The following is a 23,491-nucleotide window of genomic DNA, read 5'->3' on the forward strand; positions in this document are numbered from 1 at the left end:
TCTTTTTAGCAAATAAGAGTGCTTTTTCCAACCAATAATGAAATTATATGGGAAATTTTTTATGGAGAGCAATGTGACCTGCACATATTTTTGTGTAAAATTCATTAATTATTTGATAAAAAATTTAAATTAAGGATATAGTTTAGGAGTGTTTTTGGTCAAAAATTCCAAAAATAGAGTAAGAGGAAGAACTAATATAAAAATGTTGTATAAATAGTATGTGATTATTTTTAAAACAAGTTGTAAGGTAATGTTGGGATTTCAAATCATATGATATTGTTAAACAAATCATAAGATTTGCATTTCTTTAAATAATTAAATTGAAAAAGGATAAATTATCTTCCCGATGAACAAAGAATTTTTAATCATCGATTTTTATATATCATCGACTTGGTTCGATTGATTTATCTTCCTTAGTGGCAGTAATTTCAAAGCTTTAATTTCTTCATTCATGGCGGAATCAAACGAAAACGTACCTGCTCAAAAATTGCCGCTCGAAAATCGGGTAGCTATCGTTACCGGATCTTCTCGCGGCATCGGAAAAGCGATTGCACTTCATTTAGCTTCTCTCGGTGCTAAGCTCATCATCAACTATTCCTCCTCAAACTCCACTACTCTAGCCGACGACGTCGTATCTCAAATCAATTCTAATAAATCCATGAATAATTCCGCCGTATCTGCTGTCGCCGTTAAAGCTGATATCTCAGATCCAGACTCAGTGAAATCCCTATTTGACGCAGCTGAATCAGCTTTTCAATCTCCGGTCAACATCTTAGTGAACTCCGCCGCCGTGTGTGACGAAAAGCGTCCAACGATCATGAATACAGATCTCAACGATTTCGATTTGACTTTTAGCGTGAATACTCGTGGATCCTTTTTATGCTGTAAGGAAGCTGCGAACAGAATGATCAAACGCCGCGGCGGTGGCGGAGGAAGGATTATATGTGTGACGTCATCTGCGACAGCGTCGTTTCGGGCTGGGAACGGTGCGTACACGGCGTCGAAGGCGGCGGTGGAAGCAATGGTGAAAATACTGGCGAAGGAACTAAAAGGAACAGGAATAACGGCGAATTGTGTGGCGCCGGGACCGATAGCGACGGATATGTTTTTCAATGGAGCAACGGAAGAGAAAGTGAAGAAGGTGATTGATGAGTGTCCACATGGAAGACTTGGTCAGTCGGAGGATGTTGCTCCGATCGTCGGATTTTTGGCCGGCGATGCTTCTGAATGGGTGAATGGACAGATTATTCGTGTCAATGGCGGTTACATCTGATCAGTTACTTCCTTAGTTGCATGCGAGATTTTTCTGTAGTGTTGGTTTTAACTTATTAACAAGTTGAATAAAGTTGTTCGTACTCCTTTGTTACTCCCTCAGATTACTTTTACTTATTTCTTGTGATTTTTGAAAGCCAAATTATATTTATTTTGATTAATATTAAGTTGTATTTTTTTCATGATACTAATATTAAAAAAATATATAACTTGCAGGTATGTTTCACGTAGTTTTCAATTATTCAAATTTAAAATTTAAATATATTAAATTAATTTAATTTAAATAAAAATTAACCCAATTAACTCTAGTAAAATAGAATATGTGACAATAAAAATAAAAGAATGAAATTATCATTTCTTGTGTTGAATTTCTTAGATAATACTTCCTCTGTCCACTTTTAATTGTCATGTTACACTTTTCAAAAGTCATTTTGAGTAATTTTCAAAGTTACATTCGATTACATTAATTCAATATTTTAAATAGAAAATTTTGATATTCAAAAACTATACGAAAAATATTATAAATTCCAAATTTGTGTATCAATATGATGAAAAAATACATTGTAAAATATTAATTAAAATTATTACTATCCTTTAACTCTAAAAAGGAAAATTGTGATAATTAAAAGCTGACGAATATAGTATTATTGTGGGACAAAAAGATTTTGCTAATTATTGGGTGATGTGAAGAATACAAATTCCAATGAAATAGAATACTCCAAAATCAAAACAAACTTCTGAAAAAATTACTCCCTTCATTCACTTTTATTTATTTTAAGAGAAAAAATATAAAATGACACATAAAGTTGTTTCAAATTTTTAAAAAGACATTTTAATTTTGTGGTCATCTTATTACTCCACAAAATATTTCAAAATCACAATAAATACACACTTTTTACACAATCTGCATTTTCAGTGCTTGAGCGTGAATCTCACCCAATTAATAATATAATTACATAATTTTTCCAATATATTTAGTAAAAATTGAATAAAATCTTGACCCATTCACATTTTAATCATGACCCACTCCATTTAGCCCTAAATCCCTTTTAGATTTTTACTCCACTCTCTCTCTTTGATGATCAAAATCCTAAAGCATGTCAATAGTCACAATAAATTTATTTTGCAGAGATAATTTCTTGAATTATGGAGTCAAAACAAAAAAGTGAAGGCTCGCATGTTAATTGTTTCTTGATTTGAATGCAATTTTTGGTTAAAAAATGTTCTTTTTATATAGTAGTGATTTGTTGTTATTTTCTTTTTGTGTTATCTATTATTCATGTGTATGTAGTGTTAGTTTAGGACTGATTTGAGTTTGAGTGTTTCTTCACTGATTTAGTTTTGAAATTTGTTTGCTATTGCACTTTCAACATTTACAAATTAGTTGATTTCATAACTTTTAAATAAAATAAAAGGAAGAAATTAAAGCTAGTAAAGCTAGATGATAATTTCATTGAGGATGGGGAATAATTTTTTTTTTGTTGTAGATGGAAAGCTCTTCTACATCCATCAATGGAAGTTTTGGAGAAGATGGAAAGTAGGTCTTTTAGTAAAGAAGAAATTCAAATTGTCAGTGCCACATGATATTTTTACACTGGTTTGGGGTGTATTTTTACTCCTCCACGCGCCTATCATATGTGAGAACACAACTATTGTGAAAATGGATTAAAAGTGTTTATTTATTGTGATTTGAAATAGTTAAATGGGATAATAGGATGCCCACAAACTTTAAGTGTCTTTTTGAAAATTTAGGACAACTTCAGATGTCATTTTATGTTTTTTCTCTTATTTTAATGTATTTCAAAAATATTTTTTACTTTCTTTGTTATTTTTAACAAAACAATAATAATATCTTGTTTCTATTTTACTTTTAACATCTCTAAATAATTTCTCGTGATTTAAAATTGCATAAGTGTTTTAATAAAATACATATTAATTATTGTTCTTTAATAAGGATTGCAAAATCCAAAATAAACGAGTAAATGTGAATACTTTGACTTCAAAATATTGGAGGGTAACCTCAATCCAGAATGAAAACAAAAGTTTGGCTTCGAATTTAGTGTAAGCAAAAATAATAATAATAATAATTAATTGATGAGTAGTTTTATCTTTGACTAACTATAATACATGCAAAAAATAATTAATTCTCTTTTCCTCAATTTATTTGGTGTTTTTTTTTCCATTTCCCCACACCCTCCTCCCAATTTAGCATTTGTTCCTCTCTTTTTCTTCATTGACATGGTTTTAGATAGAGAGCATGCTCATGTTGCTTTTGGTCTTTTTGGTTAGTTTCCTCTATTTCTTAAGTTTGTTGGGTGATGAAAAAAAAAAGTTTCTTGGAGTCACTTTCTATCTTTATTGCTTGAACTTTTCAAAAATATAGTGTTACCTATGTCGAATCCTCTAAAAATGCACTAATTTTAAAGGATCCGACAAGTGCATTTTAGAAGATTCGGAACGGCACGACGCACGTGCCCACTGGCGATTTTGAAGAATTAGAGCAACATAGCTTTCATCCCCTATCAAAAACAATTATACACACAAATACACTCACTTGCTGAATTTTTTTCTCACTATGTTTTGTTGATATGAATTTTGATATATTTATTTCAGGAAGCATCAATGCATTCATCTTGTTGCTGTCACCCTTGTAAGCAAGCTATATACATGTTTCTCCATTTATTGAGTTCTCAAGATAATTTAAAGGATGTGTGTGTATATGGCTTGAACTTTTTTCGTCATGTCTTGTTTACTTATATTCTACCTTAAAATCCGCATACACTTTACCCTCTCCAGATTCCACTCTGTGGCATTACATTATATTTGTTGTTATTGTCTTGTTACTTATAGTCAATGACAAATCACTCGTTTGGGACCGAAGCATAGTAGTTGTTAAATTTACTTAATATCCAAGTGAAATAAGCAAATTAGTACTCCCTCTGTCCCAATTTATGTGATATTTTTCGTTTTTCGAGAGTCAAACAGTTTAAGTTTGATCGGGAATTTGCGCATGGAATTTTCAACTTTTTTAAAAATGAAATTTATATATTTGTAAACTAAGTAAAAAGTATTATAAGTCACAATAATTGATAATTCAAAATGTCTAAATATCTATAAATAAAAATCAGTCAAAGATAGACTTGTTTGAATCTCGAAATCTGAAAAGTGCCACATAAAATGGGACGGAGGAGGAAGTAATTAATCTAAACTTGTTCACCTCTTGCTCATTAACTTCTTAAACTTTTTTTTAGGCCTACATTTATTCATATGTGGAAGAAGAAATCAGTGGAGAAATTCTCAGCATTTCCATACATTGTTGCATTCCTAAACTGTGGCCTTTGGCTTTTATATGGGCTTCCATGGATTCAACAACAAGGAAGCCTTCTTATCATGACCATTAATGGAATTGGACTTGCCATTGACATGGTGTACTTGATGCTATTTATGTTGTACTCTAAAAAGGAAAAAAGGATGAAAATTTTCTTCATCATCTTAAGTGAAATTGTGTTCATTGGTTCACTTGCCATTCTTGTCACAACTCTTCTCCATTGCCACAAACAAAGAACCACAATTGTTGGTACTATTTGCATGGTGGCAAATATTTCGATGTATGCTTCTCCTTTGACCATCATGGTAAATATATAATTTCCTTTTTTACATCATGTTTTTCTAGAATGTTCACTAAATTAATTCAACAAAAATAAATTGACTTTGTATATATATATATACTGTGTAATTTTCCAGCGAAGGGCCGGAGTTTCAGATTGGTCCCCTTTGCATCCCTCTTAGCTCCGGCCTTAGCATATGTGTGAGATTTACATGTTAGTAGAATATATAGAGAACTTCTGATACTTTTTACTATTGTAGAAATTGGTGATACAAACCAAGAGTGTGGAGTACATGCCCTTCTATCTTTCCTTTTTCTCCTTTCTATGCAGCATAAGTTGGACTGCTTATGCCATCGTCCGTGTCGACTTCTACCTTCTTGTGAGTATTTTTCACTTACTGTCAACGTATATAAGTTAAGTTAAACTCTTCTTGATTGCTCTAAATTTTTCACTTCTTTATTTCAGACAGCAAATGTGATGGGAGCAATGCTGGGGCTAGCACAACTAATGCTTTATGCCACCTATTACAAGTATACTGGGAGACAGATAACAGAAAGACAAACTCAAGGAAAACTGGACCTGGTTGAGAAGACAGTCTCTGGAGCGGCCCAAAAGGCGAGCAACGAGGCTAGTGTTTAACTTAATGTTTGGAAGGCCCATATTCTAATGATTTTGAGTCATTAGCTCAACGTCGATGGGCCCATTTTCCTTTCGTAGCGCCCACCCCATCCCAACCCTGCGCCCCTCTTCAGTATAGGAACAAAGACAAGAAATAACAACAAATAGAAGCAACAGCCTTCACCTACTGCTACTGTGCTTACAGATCATATCTTTGTTCCTTTATCTTGATTTAGACTTAGTGGTGCACATGAAAGCTAAAAGTCAAATGAACCTTGGGTCTAACTTAACCCCAAATAGTTCACGAGCTAGTATTACTCAAGACAATATAAAGAGAAAACAATCTCATCCCACACCCTAATGTAGGGCTCTCAGTACCCTCGCCCCAAGACTGGATATTTGAAGCATGAACAATATAATATGGATGCTCAACATCGAGTAAGCCTAGAACAGAGATGAGTATGACTGATAATATGATAAGAAATGGACCTTGCGCTGGGTGAAATCACAAATATATTAAATTCTTCCATACTAACATTTCTTGCCATTCAAATTATGCTATTTACTGTAGCATATGTAATAATTTGAGCTCCTAGTTCAGCTCTTGGATGATCAAGGACAATAATCTGTGCAAATAGAGATATCGAAAATTACCAAAACTATACACATGTCCAGAATTAAACAGGAAAGAACACTTGATCATTCTGCTTTGTCTGCTTTCTTCTGCAAATATCTGCACGTACGATGGGGAAACCAACATAAACACAAATGAATGATTGGTAGCATATATTTGCAAAACATATCCTCGTAAAATTGCAACTGTACACACAAAACAAAGTAGTAAAGTTAGGGTAATCGCTTACCCTTGACTCTTTGCCCAACGTGATAACTGATAAAGTTGCACGGTCTCATTCGAGGCATGGGATACCATTAGTAGATAATTACGAGGCTGTACCATCCATGCAAATCGCATGAACAGTGCAGAATACACACACATTACTGCATTATCAGAAAGAAAAAGAAGATAAATGTATTAATCGTTAAAGCCAGTATCTGTTTAAACAGAAAAGTCCCTATACCTGATGTCATGTTGCCTGATATCATTTCTGGAGGTTTCTGTGTGTCTACGAGTCCCTGCAATGTACGTAAAGATAACTCAGGTACAATGTCAACCAAAAGAAACGAACATCATGTTATAATATTATGTATTCTAGATAAGTGTACAGCAATGATAAATCCCCAGTTGCCTACGGGACCCCAAAAATGAGTTGTTTTGGGGCCAACAGGACTGTTCAAAAATGCCTTGAAGCTAGCCATACACGATACACTGTGTTGAATTTCCTGCAATGTAACACAGTTATTCAGTATTCGAAGTCAAAACACGAGATATCATGTTACAGAAATCTGACTATACTAACATACCTGCAGGCAGAAGCAGCAAAAACAGAACACATAGCAATTGAGCGCAAAGATTAAGCAGTTAAATGAATTCGAATAGAGTTGGAACTAAAACAACTTCAATATACAACCACAATCAACGCGAGAAGTGCATCAAACCAACATTGATAAGAAAATTTGTTGACTAAAAACAACGTTTCAAAAATGTGGATCAAAGCTGTTACAATAACCAATTTCTTATATGCAATGGTTAAAATCTAACATAACCAAATCTTCTGAGTCAATCCTAATCAACAGCATCAAATATGTCTCAATCACAAGCTAGTAGTGGTCGATTATATGGATCTTCACTATCTATATTGTTTCATCTGAACAAGTTTTCATTCTACTAATCAATACTTTTGGACATGGTTCTCTAACATTAGCAGTTTTCAACATTTTCTAATGACTGAATTGACTAGTTTTACATCGATCGTTAGCCTAATGCTATCCTCCTTATTTATCCAGGCGCGAGACTGACAATTTAAGTGGACTCTCACACAGGAACAACTAAGTGATTGCAATTGCAATTTTCACAACTCCCTCACAGTGCTCAGTTTTACAACTTATTGCTTTACAAAAGTTCCAATTGTTTTAGAAAACAAGTCAAAATCAATTACTACCATCTTATATGTATCTTCTTTTTTTTCTTTTCAATTTTACTTTTTCTTATTCATTTGTTTATGTAATTATGTTTTTTTTTAAACTCAATAATCACACATTTTTAGTACATCTTTTTCTGTTCCTTAAACGTTCCTAACATAATGCTAAGCGATGTCTTTTACTCTGTTAGGTACTATAAGTCTATAAATAACAAATAGCAAATCGTTATATTAGCATTATATATTTAAAAAAAATACTGTCCTTAATACGTTGAACCAAATAATGGACAAAGAATATTCACAGCATAATTATATATTTTGTAAGAGACCTATAAGGGTCGTGGTGGAGTAGTAAGTACTCCTTATTCTTTAATCAAGAGATTTTGGTTCGAGTTTCCTGGGTATAGAGTCACCTTTGTTAGGGAGCACTTTACCCCTAAGGTGGGACTTTCCTACACGAATTCGAATTTAGTCGAATATCTAAATGGAAAATTAAAAAAAAAAATTGTAATAGAACTGATCCTACTTAAACTAATTGTCAGGATATTAATATTTTTATAAATTATTTTTATGACCGCACGAAACACCAATAAATACACTATTCTATAGAAAAAAAATAGGAAGAGACAAAATTTCTCCAATAAATATTGAAGTTCGATTTTTTTGGAAAACTGTACTCGAGAAAGACTCCACTTCGTAAAATTTTTACTGGTTAAGTTGTTGTAAAAGTTTCATTTCTTCATGACCCATATATCAGAAATCAAAAACATACATATTCTGGCCATAAAATCGATATTAACTGAGTTAAACAAACATCAATTTTAACAAAAAAACTGTAAAAATTTCAAAACTCCAAATCAAATAACTTACTTTGCATCTAAATTTAAATAAATTTATCAAAATCGTACCTTAATCAGAGATCTGGAAGGTGGGTTGCTCCGAAAAAATGGCGATGATTATCAGTTACGTGTGTATATATAGTATAATATATGGTCAATTTTTGGTAAGCCAATGGTGTACTAGTGTATAGTTGCCAAATAAGAATTGAAATTATTTTTCTATAAATTTTGAAGAAAAAAAAAAGCTTTATCTTTATAAATAATTAATAATTTAATCCTTGGACTTGGAGCTTTCTCTTGTAAGGTAAGAGGAGGACCACTTAGTTACATCCGCCCTACTCCAGCACAGGTTGAAAATGAACGAATTATGAGAAGTTATCGTGCGAATTTTGCTTTAAATTAAGTTTTTTTTTTCGTTTCGAATTTGAGAAAGATCACTCTAAAAAGAGTATTGCAAATTAGAGATCTCAATTTGTATTTTTTTTATTGTATTAGTTAAACACTCAAATTTATAAAATGATCATTTAAATATCTTTAAAATTTATGTACCACGTGAGTATTGGGTGTACATGTGACACTATGAAAACGAGTTGGAATGTTTAGTTATAGATGGTCTAGATATGTATTTTAAAGTTGGATATATATGCTTGTCAGTTAAGAACAATTTTAATTGTATATTTATGTATTATGCCAAAATATTGTGATAACTATGATATTATTGGAAAAATAATGTATTCAAAAGGAAGTATTTACACTTGTGTCTAGGTTCATTCTTTATTAAGTAGTTTTTAATACATTTATTGTGGTTAAATATCTTTATTGATTAGTCATTAATCATCTTTAATTCCTCTCTAAATGACCATTTGAATAGCCATTACAATATCTTAATTCTTTCGACATTATTAAATTCATTTTTATCAATGACCGTTGAAAAGTTCAGCCATAAGCAACTCTTATTTTGTCTTTTTTTTTTTAATCTATAAATGCCTGTCCATTTCTTTGGTGAGGGAAGGGAGAAAGTGAATATTCTTTCTCCAATATTCTTGTGTTTGATTTATATTGAACCTTTGTCTGTTATACTAGAAAAACTTATTGAATTTTGGGAAATATATAGATATCGGGTGAAATATCCTTTAGGACAGTCTCTGACATGTTTCAAGCTATGAAAATTCTCTATAAATATTTGTGATGAAATATTTTCCGTAAGATTTTTAATAGTTGGATCAACTTAAACATAACTCAACTAATTTCACGGACTACATAATCTACTATATTGAGACAAAAAATAATATAAGATCTTTATTAAAATGTTAACATCTAACATAGTCTTTTTTTTGTAGTGATACAGTTATGATAATAATATTGTTTTCTCTGTAATTACTTATCAAAATACATCTATATAATTGTTAAATTATGTTTAATGAAATATTTTAACAAGTTGACTAGCAAATATGATAATACGGAGAGTTGTAGTTGTTTCTATTATATTTGATTTTTTTTCTTTTCTTTTTTTGTTTTTTCACACCCCCTGTGTTTGTACTTTTTTGAGTCCGACTAATTAAAATTTACACCTAGAACTTAGAAGCATGCTCTATAAATTTTTAATGAAGTATCTAACATGCTCATATTTTTTTATTTATGATAATAGTGTTGTTTAATATGCATGGGATATGTGGTTGTTGTTGTATTGTTTAATACGTAGCTTAAAATACTTTGATAAAAATACATCTATATTGTCAAATTATATTAGATGAATTAGTTTAACAAGTTGCCTTTCAGTTTCATATATATTAATATGAATTATTGAGGTGTGATACAATCCAAGTTTAGGTGAAAACTTAAGTCAAATGGGATGGATTTCTCGTCCTTTCTTTTCTTGTTTATAAAAAAGTAGTTTTAGACCAATCGTTCTCCGAACTAATCATATACATTAGTGGAATAGATGAAACTCCCCCTCTGAGAACCATATATGAGACTTTCATCTCGTACAACTCAAGCAAAAACACTCAAATACTAGTTACAACGAATATGGAATAGAAAGATTGAACTTTATCAAGTTCTGATAGCACATATTTCATAAATTCATCACGATATACTACTCAAAGAGATAGGATAGTACGTATTCCATCAAAATCATCAGTACATACTACCAAAAGAGAAAGACATAGCGGGTATAACGTAAAATTTTATTGAGGTGGGTGCAAATTGACCGGAAACTAGGTTTATAGAAGGAAAAAAAAAGGAGGAAATTTTAAGTAATGAACTTGTTCTGAAGCAAAAGAAACAAGAAAACACAATATATTACCTCAGGCTTGATACAATTGGAAATTTGTTACAATTACAGAGAACCTGTCAATCAAAATTTACACATCCTAGTATTACAATAATTACTTCACTAGTTTTTATGTATTTACAGCCTAATTCCTTTATCATTTACCTGAGCTCTCACAGGAGCTCCCTAGGTTGGACATAATATCATGAATCAACAACCTCACAATACTGCTGCCCGATGATCTTGAGATATCGACACATTCCTGCAAATCAGCATCACAAGAAATAGGAACTAACTCAAGATCATCGTCTAGATACTTGATGTCGATAGTGCCAAGCTCTAATTTAAGCCTCTTTGCTACTTCTTCCTTCAACTTAACTGTACCAGAATTTAAACAAAGCCGAAATCTTATGATGTCTTCCTTATATGTTGCTTTTATTGTAACGGATGTTTCTTCAGGCCAGGCAGAATATTGTTGTATCGCGTCAGGGGGAACATAAACGGGGTCCTTGGCAGTTGCATCAGAAAAAGGTGGGTTCGTCAAATTGTAGTCCGGGACACGTTCATCAACCAGAGTGTCTCTAGGTGAACAAAGATTTCTCAGATCGTGAGAGCTGCCTGCATCCCCAAATAGCATTCCTCCAAATGGTTCCTGGGTGTGTTTTGGAATAATAGGCCGAGGCATTAGGAATGCAGAAGATAAGTTGATTTCTGTTGTGGTCTGACGAGCTGCTTCCAGAGAGCCTCCCACTTTCATGCACGACTCAAGTGCTGGTGAATTAACCAGCTCGTTCTGAGGGGAGAATTCATTTCCAGCGCAAGGACTTCCTTGGCATGAACCATGGGACGTAGGTGTCCCTGCGCTCTCTTCTCTTGAGACACTCCCTGTTCTGGACTTACGTGTGCCTTCTGCATGCAGAAAACCGTTCTGCGGAGGAGTGAATTCTTCCTTCCTGGACACCCTGCCTCCTAGCATTTGATTCGAGGGTTCAGCCTCTATGTGACTTTCTGGTGTTCCATGGTGGGAGAACTCATTCTTCTCCTCAGGAAATACTGAATGTTTAGACGATGGTGAACTTGGTAGATTGGAAACATTTGCACCAGCAGGCCAAGAAATTGAACTAACAGCAGCAGGAAGTGAATTTGGTGCCAGTGAAGTCAGAGTAAATGCACCTTCGGCTCCTTGAACGGATTCAATTACACACTTGAGCTTTGAAAGGGAACGATTGACCTTATTTATCTTGCGAGATGGCCATCTAGAGATCCCATGCTGCCTACATATGCGTTTCATTGTGGTAGGGCAAACTGTTGATGCAAGAACATTGATGAGAATAGCTTTAAAAAAAAAAGGAAATAAAAGAGATACGTTTATATGAGCGATTTGGTCAACAAAAAGTATTTCAAATTGAGAACATACCCCCAAGACTCTTTGCAGCATCCTTGAGACTTCCAGCAAAATACTGCTGCAAAACCTCTAAGCTAATTGTTTTCTCAGCTTTTCCACGTTTTCTCTCTGATTTCTTTCCAGACGTTTTATTGTTGGAGTTAGATACATGGTTAGGGGCTTCACTTGTACCACTTGTGCTCCTTGCACCTTTAGAAACATTGGATCCTACTGCTGACTGCTGCTCTCCCACTGGATCAAGATGCATCCATCCATTTGGTAAACTAGTCAGTTGAGGAGAAGTTATTGGTGTTGGTACAGATTCAGGCTTTGCGTCAATTTTCTCTTCCATGGAAGCCTGAATAATCTCAACTGAACTCCAGTCATGCTCAAGTTCCCCTCCGGAAGCAATGCTGAGACTCCTGAAGTGCTGCTTCATTGTCAATAAGAGTGAGTTAAGCAAAGCCTGCTGGTCACTGTAATCCCCATAATTCGGTGGCAGAAAAAATTCCAGAATATAATCATCATTGGCTGTGTGACTGCTCCGTAAGCATATTGCAAAACAACTGGTCAACCCAAACATGCGTGCATAATGTACCAAAGGGTACTCGGTTTTGCAAAATTTTGTGATGTCTTCACAATAGCATGATTTTCGTGAAGCGTATGCTCTTCCAGCAACTCCCTGTCCCCTTTGTAAATGATGCTCCGCACAGGCATCACGGAAACCCCACATGTGAGCATCAACCACATAAAATGCTACATCTGTTGTGGACATACAGATCTGTCCCATGCAGCTCCCATCGAAACTACTGCAGCTCTTTTTCAACCCACCACCATCAGCCAGAACACTGCGATGCCTGCATGGAACCCATGTCTGAGCCAGAGGCAGTTTGTATGTTTCACATACTGCAGTTAGTATCTCCAAGATGTCAACCAATGCATTCTGCCGGCCTTCATTGCAGATCTGGTTCATATACCCCATCACATAGACCTGTTCAGAAAAATGATTAAACAACCACTTAACTGAGAAAATTATACACAACTGTTCCTCACCTGAGTGTTTGGGTGGTCCAATATATCCGAACTTTTCAAATTTACAGCCTGCAGAAAGTAGAATTAGATTAGCCAAAGAGAGCTCATCTCGAAAAAAGAAAAGGCAAGAATAGATGATGAACACATTTGGTTTAGATGAAAGACGTGCTTATCTACTCAAAAAAATTTAATACCCTACATAAGTAACCACAAAAATTGGTTTTACTCTTGCAGATAGATGTCATGCCATGTGAAGACTGCACAATACATGTCCAAATGCACCTTTGAAAGCCAACAACCCTATCAAATAATTCCTATTGAGTGCACGATTGAATTGTGAACAAGTTTCCAACAAACAAAATCTCAGCCTCTCATGGTACAATAGATGCTATAAATGGCTGGTTCTAACACTTTCTCATACAGTTAATGCAGAAACACAAGATCCAATATCATCGAAAGATAGGACATCTAACATGAGATATGTGAATTAAAAATTTTACACAAGGGTTAAAAGAACCAACCTCCAGTGCTTTGCATACTTTATCCACCTCAGCAGCATAGTTGATCTTCTGGGAGGTCATTATGAGTTCCAGTACACCAACACAAGATCGTCCAGAAGGTTCAAATACAGGCAGTGCTAAAGTTCCTCGAACATTGTAATGCAGAGCATGATCAAGCCGAGGGAACTCTTTACTGGAGTAGTATTGCACATTTGGTGTCCATTCAGGCAACTTAAGGCGGAAGACACGGCCCGGAAGTCCAAGAACTCCATCAGTCTCTCCATCCGCAGCAAACATATACATCAGAGAAACCGTTCGATATTGATGAAGCCCATTACACTCTGGGTCAAGAACAAAGGGCTGCCCTGAAGTTGTGAGTACAGACCGACCAGCTTCCTTTACAGGTGCCCAGACCTGAGCTAAGACTCGCTCTCCTGTGGATTCCTTTAAGTATCGGAGCGCTTGTGTCATCCTCTCCTTGATTATACAAGACCCATCTGGATTATCTCCAGGTATTAGTCCTGAAATTGGTGAAGGAAGTCGTCCCTTATCAGCGTTGACAGAGACAGTGTCAGTTGTAGCTTCTATATCACCAGTGTCTGCTCCAAAAATGGAAGGCAAATAGATTACTCTCTCATTGTGTGTTCCCAGCCAATGATGCACATTCAACTCATTTATCCCATTTTCACAGGGACAAACTAACAGTAAGTTCATACATCACAAAGCAAAGCTACTCATGGAGAATCTAATTATAGAAAGACTACAACTAGTTCATTATAAAGTTCAAGATGGAAAAAAGTTCAACTCTTGTATATCCCACAATCTAGGCTATTGGGAAAACAATTACACAAGAGTGACAGCATAGCTTTAATGTTTTACTATGCAAAGTCATCTTTTTCTCTTTTTTTTTTGATAAGTACTATGTGAAGATTCTATATGCTTATAATATTAATTCATCAAGAAAAAGCAGACTCAGTTCACATTCTATTCTTATCTACAGAGACGAGAAATATTTCTATATATTTTGTTCATCAGTAAGCAAGAGTATTCATTACAAGAAGTACTTTTTACATTGTATTAACACTCTGATGTCCAGCATGTTCTTTATCTACTATATGATTGCTAAACAGAGATGAGCACAACTCCGCAGAAACTTTCCTGCTCTAATATATATTCACAGGTTGTTTACACTAAACCAATAAATAAATGTGTCTTTCTTTTAATTATCACTCAACCAATGTCCCTAATATTACGATATGATTTGCATATGATGTTACATTAAAATCTAAGAAAATAAAATTATTTTCATACTTATTTACATATTTATATAATCTTAAGTAATATAGTAGCATCTATGTTCATAAATTATGAAAGAACAAAACCACATGATCCCTAATCAAGGAAACAAAAATGGAAAGAAAATGAAGAAAACAAATCTAACTAATCTCACTGTGTAATTATTGCTCTCCCTAGAATCAATTTCGGTAAACATGATGTGAATAAAAGGGTGGGAATAAGTAATGTCTTGAAAATAATATTCTATAAACTGAATTTCAATAGATTCAATTCAGATTGTGCAAATATGGTATCCAATTCTGCAATCTTTCTTTTCTGAGAAGAATTAAAAAAAATGGTGGTAGCGGAAAGGGAAATGGCGGAGGAGATTACAAGGTGGAGAATCGAACCCACCAACAAGGTGAAAGTTCAATTAACCAACCAATTAACTGAGCTACTAAGATTTCCCAATTTGGCAATCTTTCAGCTTTCCTTTGTTTCTGTTTCTGCAAAAGCTAAAGTTTGCATACTTTTAAAAAGCTTTTGCTTGCAGAAGTGTTTGTTTGATACTGTTTTTTCTAATCAAAATTAGCAAATTTAAGTCTTTTTTTTTTGTAAAAACTAAATCAAATGCTACCTAAATTTGAAAAAGCCTAAAAAGTTCACCTAAATTTGCAGCAAGAACAAAAAGTCAACTAACTTTACTCCAAAGTTTCTCAAATGATTTCTCAAAACCAAAACAGCTTAAACCAAACCAAAGGCTTACATACAAGCGACAAATCTAGGGTGACCGGAGATACGTAGAGCACCGGAGAGTCCATTTCCGGCAGGTTTTTCATCGTTATCATCGGAAAACGCCCAAAGGGGAGAACAAGGCAGGAACGGAGACGCAGGATTCGATGAAACCGCCGCCGCAGCAGCAAAAATCTGATCAAAAGACCAGGAAGCGTCAATATCGAAATCGAGATCCATCATCATCGACTCTCTCTCCGTCACCGGCGCCGTCGACGCCGTATGCGGCAGAGGAGTCAACTCCTTTGACTTCGGAAGGTGATTTTGAGTCATTCCTCCTTCCGGTTCCGACATTTTTGTTCAATTTTTTCTCCAGATTTTTTGCTTTTTTCACAGAGATTTTGTATGTGGCGAGTGGAGAAGAAAGGGAAAAATATGTTTAATGGCAATTGGCTGAGTCTGATTCTATAAGAAAAAAAATAAACTTGGAATCTAATAAATTGCAACTTGCAAAAAGTATAAGGGATTATTCTATGTATCAAATCACTATCTACTATATCGTATCAAAATCAGATACGAATTCAGAATTTAAATTTCACGTTATCAAAATGTATTCGGAAAAGTTACTTGTTTATCATTTACCTTTATGATAGAAGCAACTTATCAAGATTAATATATTCTTTTTACTTTTTCACTCGATATTTGATATGCATGTAATTTGATTTCGCATTGTATAATTTATTTATTTTTCTCCATTTTCATGGGCTTGAACTCGGCCAGTTGCGTGGCTAGATGAAGGATTATTTTATCATGTGTTGAGATTATTTATCACACCATATATAACTAAATGATGAAATAAGTTATTCATATATATGATGGGATAATTTATCCAAAATAATTAATTTCGGAATAAGTTATTTGAAAGGGAAATTTGAGGAAATTTCTGATGTATAAGCTCTTATTTCTGTTGTTTAATTTAAAATTTCGTGCAAATTACAGGAAGGTGGACAGATAAAGAAATTGCTTTAGGAGACCCATTAAAGGGAACCAAAAGAATTTTTTAAGCAAAAAAGTGATTTTCAATAGTGACGTAATCGTTCATAGAAATTTTAAAATAATCATATTCTTTCTTTTATTTATTTTTCTTAATTTTAAAATTAATTTGTAGTTGGTCGAAAAAGACATCCTCATTTATAATAAATTGATGACTTGAGGAAACATTGTATTATTTTCTCTCTTTAATTTTATCTAGTTTTTAACTTTTTAATCATTCGACTAGCTCTGAGAAATTCCATATTGTAAAATATATTCTAAAAAAGAGGATTATGTACACAATAAGACTCGAACATAAATTTTTTAATCAAGGATAAATAAGTATTTACAATCAAATTACATTCTTAGTTAAAGATCTCGAATTTCAAATCTTAAAATGATAAATATCATGAATAGAAACACTTTCCTTAATAAGTCTTATTCAGCTCAAATTCAAATTACTATAAACTAGGGGTGTGCAAAAACCGATTTAACCAATAAACCGAACCGAAAAAAACACTATTGGTTTATTGATATTGGGTTATTGGGCTAACGGTTTTTAAACGGTTATTGCAAAAAAAATTATTGGGTTATTGGTTCGGTTTCCGGTTTTATAATTTTTGTTAATGGTTAAACCGATAACCCAATAAGACTATACTAAATTTACTAGTCTTATTCTTAATGGTTAAACGATTGTTGCTTTCACACTTTTTGTTAATGGTTAAACGATTGTTACTTTCACATTTTTTCCTTTGAATGTGTCTAGTGTCTAAACTTGCAAGAAAAATGATTGTTACTTTTATGATTATTACTTTCATGCCAAATGCTGGAAAAATCATATGGTTTATTTGAAAATTTTCTTATCATGTATATAATATATATGAGTATTTTCTTATTGGTTAAACCGAAAACCGAACCGTTAAGTACCATAAACCGATTAACCCAAAACCGATAAGAAATATGTTATTGGTTTGGTTATCGGTTTGAAGTATTTACAAACCGAAAACCGATAAACCGAACCAATAACACCTAAAACCGAACCGAATCGACCGATGCGCACCCCTACTATAAACCCCAAATAATATCAAAGATAGGATGAAAAAAGAGAGACAATATACCATGATTAAAACCTCAAAAGTGTCCTTTGGATTACTCAGTTGGTTTAGAGGATGGTCATCCACATGGATGACTCGGGATCGATTCTCCCTCAATGCCTTATGAATCTAGCATATGCCTATCACATAGGGGTTGTCTAGTACGATTTACATTCCCATGTGTAGTTTGTAAGCTATTTTATGCGGATAGAATGTATGCAGATTTTATCGCGGTCATAAAGAAATAATAAGTAGATAAAAAGTTGTTTGTTTTAAATAATTTAGTTCTTTTTGGGACTTGACTATTTAGTTGTTTTTCTAAATATTAAATTTTATTGGCTTTAAAAAAAACAAGTGGCGAGAAATCAAAATCACAAAATGGAGTCTGTGTTAGTATTCCTTATTCATATTTTTTATTATATATAAAGGAAAATTTTGTAAAGTCATTATTAAATAATAAAAAGTAAACCTACTTTACTACTCTTGAATGCTTCATTACTGTGGATGGTGATTAGTTTGCTAATCTTTTTGTTAATAATATAACACTTCAATTAACTCCATTTGATCAGTCTTACATATATATATACACAACTATAAAGCATCCAAAATTCTAACTGAATTAGACTAAGATCAGTGAATTCTTTATCAGTCATTTATTGAATAATAAATACAAGTATTTAGAAATTTTCGATTTAATTGTTTTTCAAGAATATTGAATGAGTGTGTAAAATAGGTAATTAAAAGGAACTTTATTAATAAAAGAAAGACTTTCGATAATTATAGTACTAGTTCCATTCTCATGGGAAGAGAAAACACAAATTTATTACCATCTACTTAGTAAGAGAACAAAAATTGATTTAACATGATTTTATATATATGATATGATGGTTAAAATAAATATACAATTAATCTCAATCATTTGGAGCAAATATTGAAAATTCCAATTTGGAGTAGACTAGAATTTGAGGACCCCATTAAAATTGTTGTATAAGGGGTCCATATTGATGATGAAAAACTCAACATTTATAAGTTGTCCACCCAATAAAACTATTGTTAAAAATATGAATATTAAAAGTTTTTGTTTGATTAATTTGAATTCAGTCGAAATATTTTATTTCAGAAGATATCACACTTTTTTATTAAATATGACTTCATTTTCAAAGATTAAACCTATGGTCTAAAATGGTAAGCTTGTCAAGTTAGCGTGCTCCAAGTTGCTCAATTAAAAAAATGTTAATTACGAGAGATGTTAAGAAAGTATAAGAATAATTTAAAAAAATACATTTTATTAAAAGGTATAAAATATTTCTTATGAGACTGATAATATGGAATATTAATTGAAAACAGATCTTGAAAATAACTTAAGAATTTATATATATAATAATAATTATGTAGAAACTTAACTAAATAAATATAAATAACAAATTTCAAATCCAACAGAACACATAACTAATTTGGAGAACTCAAATTCGAATCCACAAAATTCATATTCTAAATTCGTCTCCATTACTCACTATTGGAATTTGAAGCTCAAATCTCTAAATTGTCTTAATCCATGAAAAAAAAAAAAGTGTTTTCTCCACCTCCATTTTGGTCTATGAAAGTTACATATTATTATTATTATTTATTTATTTTATTTCTTAATTTATTTTTTATATGTAACTTTCATACACCTAAAAGGACCCACGAGAAATGAAATAATAACGAGCTTTTGCGTCATTTAAATTTATATTCCAAAATGTTTGAAGAAAAAAACGCATTTACTCATTTACTTTTAACTTAGAATCATTAAAATAAAATAAAAAACTTAAAGCATTATTCTTGACTGCAAATAAGGTTTTGGAATTCTAGTGTCACTAGCTCTATAATTACTGTCCTAATCATATCACTAGTCTATGCATTAATTCTGTAAAAAGAAAAATCTATGATTAGACCAATTGTTATAACAACCTCAAGTTAATATTACAATCATATCTGAATTTATATTCAAATATTTAATAAAGTATATAATAAATTTATAAATATGTGTGTTATGTAAATTTCTATGATAAACATTAACTGACATACAACTTGATAAAAATGTTAATCTATATTGATAGTGTAAAAAATATTCGTAATGTTACTATATATATATATATATATATATATATATATATATATAGCATGTTTGGCATTACTGCTAAAAACTACTTATTTTCATAATCACTTTTTTAAAAATAGTTTTTCAGGAAAGTGCTTTTGAAAGAAAAAACAATTGTGTTTGACTAATCTTTTTTTAAAAGTGTTTTTGAGAGTCAAGTTATGATAAAAGACAAGTATTAATACAGTTTTAATATTAAGATTATTTTATAGAGAGAAACTAGTTTAAACACCTATTACAAAAAATTAAATTAAATTTTTATTTTTATTAAATAAAAATGTTCATATTTAAATTTTCAATCAATATAATACATTTTTTTGAAGAGTTGAAATCTTTAATTGTTACTTTTTTCTTTTTTCTAATCTTGCAAAAAAATTGTTATTGTCTTTTTTTTTCAATTATTAAATGGAACTTAACCAAGCATATGAAATATGTTTAATAATAATATATCTATCTATATTATATATATATATATATATATATATATATATATATATATATATATATGGAAGGGATATTTTAGATTTGAAAAAAATAATTTTTTACTTTTGCATTTTTTAAGAAGCGGAAATTTTAGCTTCTTCCCAACAGCAGAAAAATTGCTTCTGCTTCTATTTAAAAGCAATTTTACAAATTTGCCAGATACCTAATTTTTTAAAAAATAAATATTTTTGAGCTTCCAACAACAATATCAAACAAGCTCTTAACTATTTTCAGATAGAACTAACATTATATTTTAGAGTTTGATCACCCATAAAATCTGGCACAATTGGTTCCATATTATTATAAAATATGCTCCCTTTTTGTTTGGCATTTAGTTGCTTAGTCCTTTCCAACTAATTAGCCTTTGTCTTAATCATCTATCATTGCCACCATTATCTTCCTAACCATTAGATAATTATTATGTGTACTTAAAAATGTAGATTATAGTATTCAGAATTTAACTTGTGTACACATTGAATGTTCTTTTATAATTAATATAAAATTTACATTTAAAACTAATAAGACTACTGAATTTGGTTGAATTCATATGTCGATTTCTAACTCTGCTCGATGTCTATTCATCTTTTTTCAAAGACCAATACATGAGATCTCTTAAAATGAACAATTTCCTATAGGTTATACGTACGCGTGTGTACATAAAATTTGTGATTTTTTAATTTGGACATAATACATAAATGTCTACTTATGCACATCTAGAGTAAATGGCATAGATGTCAGTTGGGATCAAATTAAAAGACACATATATGTATCTTTATTCTATTTGTTAGTGAATGAATAAAGAAGCATATTCTTTTGAATTTTTTTATTTTTCTTTTAAAAAAAGATTATTACAAAGAAAAAAGAAAATACATCCTTAATATCCAAGAAGTTTTATGTATTTTAGAAAAAAATAAAAAGCATTTACTGAATGCATATGTTGTCCTTTTCTATTTCTTTTCTCAAAGGTGATATTGTCTAAAACACAAGGGACCACTAAATATATATGTCTTAAAATTTAACTCGATAAAAATTTACTCGCATCAAATATTTATATTCCGCCAATAAATATAAGACATATTCTTATTTAAATTTTGGTTAATTAAAATTAAATTTATTGAATCAACGTAAACATACGATAAAATATTTATTTAACATCAACTGATCCTCTGAAAGTTGACTTCTCACATCTATAATTTCTAAGAATAAAAATTTAGGAACCACCAAAAAAAGTAAATCATATTCTTATATTCAAGAATATTTTATAATATTTGACTCCAATTTTTGTAATAAAATCAAACATGTTCTTGGATGATTTTAGCATAAATATTTACACATATGGCATCAAATTTAAGGACATTTTTTTATGTAAAAAAATAGCTTGGTCCACCTTAAGGAGATTAGGAATATCTTACCACAAAAGAATAAGTGATGGTGATCAAATTGGCAACCATCAACTTTGAGAAATTAAAGAAAAAATATCCTAACTTCCCTATGAAGAAAGCAAATTATTATTAATTGAAGTATAAAAAATTGCACAGCATTTTTTTCAAAAAAAAAAAAAAAGGCACAATACTTGCTAAGAATATTTGATGTATAAATATGGATCATTTTATGTTGGCTTAATACATATATACAGTTCCTTTGAACTTGAAAATATTAAATTTCATTTAAACACTCGAATTATAATTTGTTTCAATTAATTATTTATATACGGTATATACAATAAAGTGTTTTCTATTGAACATTTTCTATTCATTTTTTTTAAAAAAAAAATTGACGTATTCTCAAATGCATATTACATAAATAAATTAACTATTTTAAATATATATCTTCTTTAATTATATACATTAACCTCCGTACGTTTCTTTCTTCCTTCCTTCTTTCCACACACCACTTTGAATATCAAAATAAAATTTCAAAAGATGATCTCAATGTCTCTTAATTAAGATTATGATGTAGTTCGGTTTTCAATGTTTAGTGTAATTAAAATTACTGCATATATATATATATATATATATATATATATTTCTTTTGGCTACGTAAGCTATTGATGAGATCATTGTGTGATCTTCAACTTTAAAAACAAGATCCATCAATTACATATAATAAAATACATGTAAAAATTAAACCAGTTGGTAGTTGATTATGGATAATCTAAGGGTTAATTAGTGGTCTACCACATCAGTACAACACTATAAAGAAAAATAATACTTACTCGTTCAAATTTATATGACATATTTTTCTTTTTTAGGCTACTTCGGAATGAATGTTATCTTTCTCTAATTAGAAATAACTTAATTTTAAAAAATTCTTTAACCCTTAATGAAATAATTTACAGTCAAAACAAATATCTAATTAAGGTTTTTCTTAAACCACAAAAATAAAAAAAAGTCTATTTTTCTTTCTTTCTTAAATTTTCTACCTGGTCAAACGGTGACACATAAATTAAAACGAACAGTATAAATTATAATAATCTTTTTAGCAATATATTTCAATAGTCAACCAAATGTTTATATATAATTGGTGATCTTTAGTTTCCACTAAAAAAATTGTAGTATAGGTTCATGTGGAGTGAGAACTAGCTAAGGTAGATAAATTTTCTCAATCTAGTGAAACATTAAAGTATTGAGATATGCTAGCATTATCTATATTAATTTAAAAAACCGTTAATAGAAAAGCATTAATAATAGGGGATGTGCAAATATGGAACTATATAATATACTCTTACATGGATAGTTTTAAATTTTGGGGGATATGGAAGTAGCTTTCAAAAAAGTAGAATGGAAAAAAATGTCCCCTCCCCTTTTTGATTAGCTAGTTTCCAAGAGGGAGAGCTTACGAACCATCTTTTCAAGTCAGATAGCGAGTAAATATTTAACAATGAAACTAAATATATATTATCAATACCCTTCTCTTTAAAGTGCGAGGAAAGGTTCACCTATTGATTGTGTTATTGCACGCTCCTTGAGATAGACGTTAGCTAAAAAAAATCGTCGCTAACTAGCTAGTTCATTGTTGTTTAGAGACAAAAGTTATCCATCGCTAATTCCTATCATCAGAATTAGACCATGTAACATTGAATTTATTTGGTAAAAACTAGTCCATATTATTGATGTTACAAACACTAAACATAGGTAAAAAAAACTATAGTAAAAAGACTTGAGCATAATA

At 31.5% G+C, this 23,491-nt stretch overlaps 5 protein-coding genes across 7 annotated transcripts in view; 2 read left to right on the forward strand and 3 right to left on the reverse strand.

Moving 5' to 3' along the window:
- LOC125814566 (probable aquaporin NIP5-1) overlaps positions 1-23,491 on the reverse strand; it is a 125,551-nt gene that overhangs the window by 96,535 nt on the left and 5,525 nt on the right. The window lies entirely within an intron of this gene.
- Positions 428-1,277, forward strand: LOC125814568 (NADPH-dependent aldehyde reductase-like protein, chloroplastic). The gene has a single exon (XM_049494030.1). It carries the CDS (start codon positions 452-454, stop codon positions 1,271-1,273), a length of 822 nt encoding a protein of 273 aa, XP_049349987.1. The 5' UTR covers positions 428-451; the 3' UTR covers positions 1,274-1,277.
- On the forward strand, positions 3,511-5,547 carry LOC125814572 (bidirectional sugar transporter SWEET4-like). The gene is made up of 5 exons (XM_049494036.1): positions 3,511-3,556; positions 3,886-3,922; positions 4,524-4,905; positions 5,140-5,259; positions 5,346-5,547. Exons 1-5 carry the CDS (start codon positions 3,511-3,513, stop codon positions 5,517-5,519), a joined length of 759 nt encoding a protein of 252 aa, XP_049349993.1. The 3' UTR covers positions 5,520-5,547.
- LOC125814579 (mitochondrial pyruvate carrier 1) lies at positions 5,992-6,835 on the reverse strand. Of its 2 annotated transcripts, XM_049494043.1 has the most exons (4): positions 6,723-6,835; positions 6,578-6,632; positions 6,362-6,497; positions 5,992-6,231 (listed from the first exon to the last, which is right to left on the reverse strand). In XM_049494043.1, exons 1-4 carry the CDS (start codon positions 6,813-6,815, stop codon positions 6,198-6,200), a joined length of 318 nt encoding a protein of 105 aa, XP_049350000.1. In that variant the 5' UTR covers positions 6,816-6,835; the 3' UTR covers positions 5,992-6,197. The 2 variants fall into 2 exon arrangements, with proteins under 2 accessions (XP_049350000.1, XP_049350001.1); XM_049494044.1 differs by lacking the exon at positions 5,992-6,231 and having other exon boundaries at positions 6,358-6,497; positions 6,723-6,826.
- On the reverse strand, positions 10,677-16,035 carry LOC125814549 (protein NLP7-like). 2 transcript variants are annotated; one of them, XM_049494007.1, is made up of 5 exons: positions 15,610-16,035; positions 13,586-14,163; positions 13,086-13,133; positions 12,066-12,996; positions 10,677-11,953 (listed from the first exon to the last, which is right to left on the reverse strand). In XM_049494007.1, exons 1-5 carry the CDS (start codon positions 15,923-15,925, stop codon positions 10,806-10,808), a joined length of 3,021 nt encoding a protein of 1,006 aa, XP_049349964.1. In that variant the 5' UTR covers positions 15,926-16,035; the 3' UTR covers positions 10,677-10,805. The 2 variants fall into 2 exon arrangements, with proteins under 2 accessions (XP_049349964.1, XP_049349963.1); XM_049494006.1 differs by having other exon boundaries at positions 12,066-13,023.

This window comes from Solanum verrucosum, unplaced genomic scaffold (genome assembly GCF_900185275.1).
Source record: "Solanum verrucosum unplaced genomic scaffold, falcon-dt-bn FXZP01000268.1, whole genome shotgun sequence".
NCBI lineage: Eukaryota > Viridiplantae > Streptophyta > Magnoliopsida > Solanales > Solanaceae > Solanum > Solanum verrucosum.

Coding starts and splice junctions, on each gene's coding strand:
- LOC125814568 (XM_049494030.1), top strand. CDS start 452: ATGGCGGAATCAAACGAAAACGTACCTGCTCAAAAATTGCCGCTCGAA.
- LOC125814572 (XM_049494036.1), top strand. CDS start 3,511: ATGGTTTTAGATAGAGAGCATGCTCATGTTGCTTTTGGTCTTTTTG. Junction 3,557..3,885: donor TGTTGCTTTTGGTCTTTTTG/GTTAGTTTCCTC, acceptor TATTTATTTCAG/GAAGCATCAATGCATTCATC. Junction 4,906..5,139: donor CTTCTCCTTTGACCATCATG/GTAAATATATAA, acceptor TTACTATTGTAG/AAATTGGTGATACAAACCAA.
- LOC125814579 (XM_049494043.1), bottom strand. CDS start 6,815: ATGGCTAGCTTCAAGGCATTTTTGAACAGTCCTGTTGGCCCCAAAACA. Junction 6,498..6,577: donor ATCAGGCAACATGACATCAG/GTATAGGGACTT, acceptor CTGATAATGCAG/TAATGTGTGTGTATTCTGCA. Junction 6,232..6,361: donor CGTTGGGCAAAGAGTCAAGG/GTAAGCGATTAC, acceptor TCGTACGTGCAG/ATATTTGCAGAAGAAAGCAG.
- LOC125814549 (XM_049494006.1), bottom strand. CDS start 15,925: ATGTCGGAACCGGAAGGAGGAATGACTCAAAATCACCTTCCGAAGTCA. Junction 14,164..15,609: donor TCACCCTAGATTTGTCGCTT/GTATGTAAGCCT, acceptor TTTTTGGAGCAG/ACACTGGTGATATAGAAGCT. Junction 13,024..13,085: donor TGGACCACCCAAACACTCAG/GTGAGGAACAGT, acceptor TTTTCTGAACAG/GTCTATGTGATGGGGTATAT.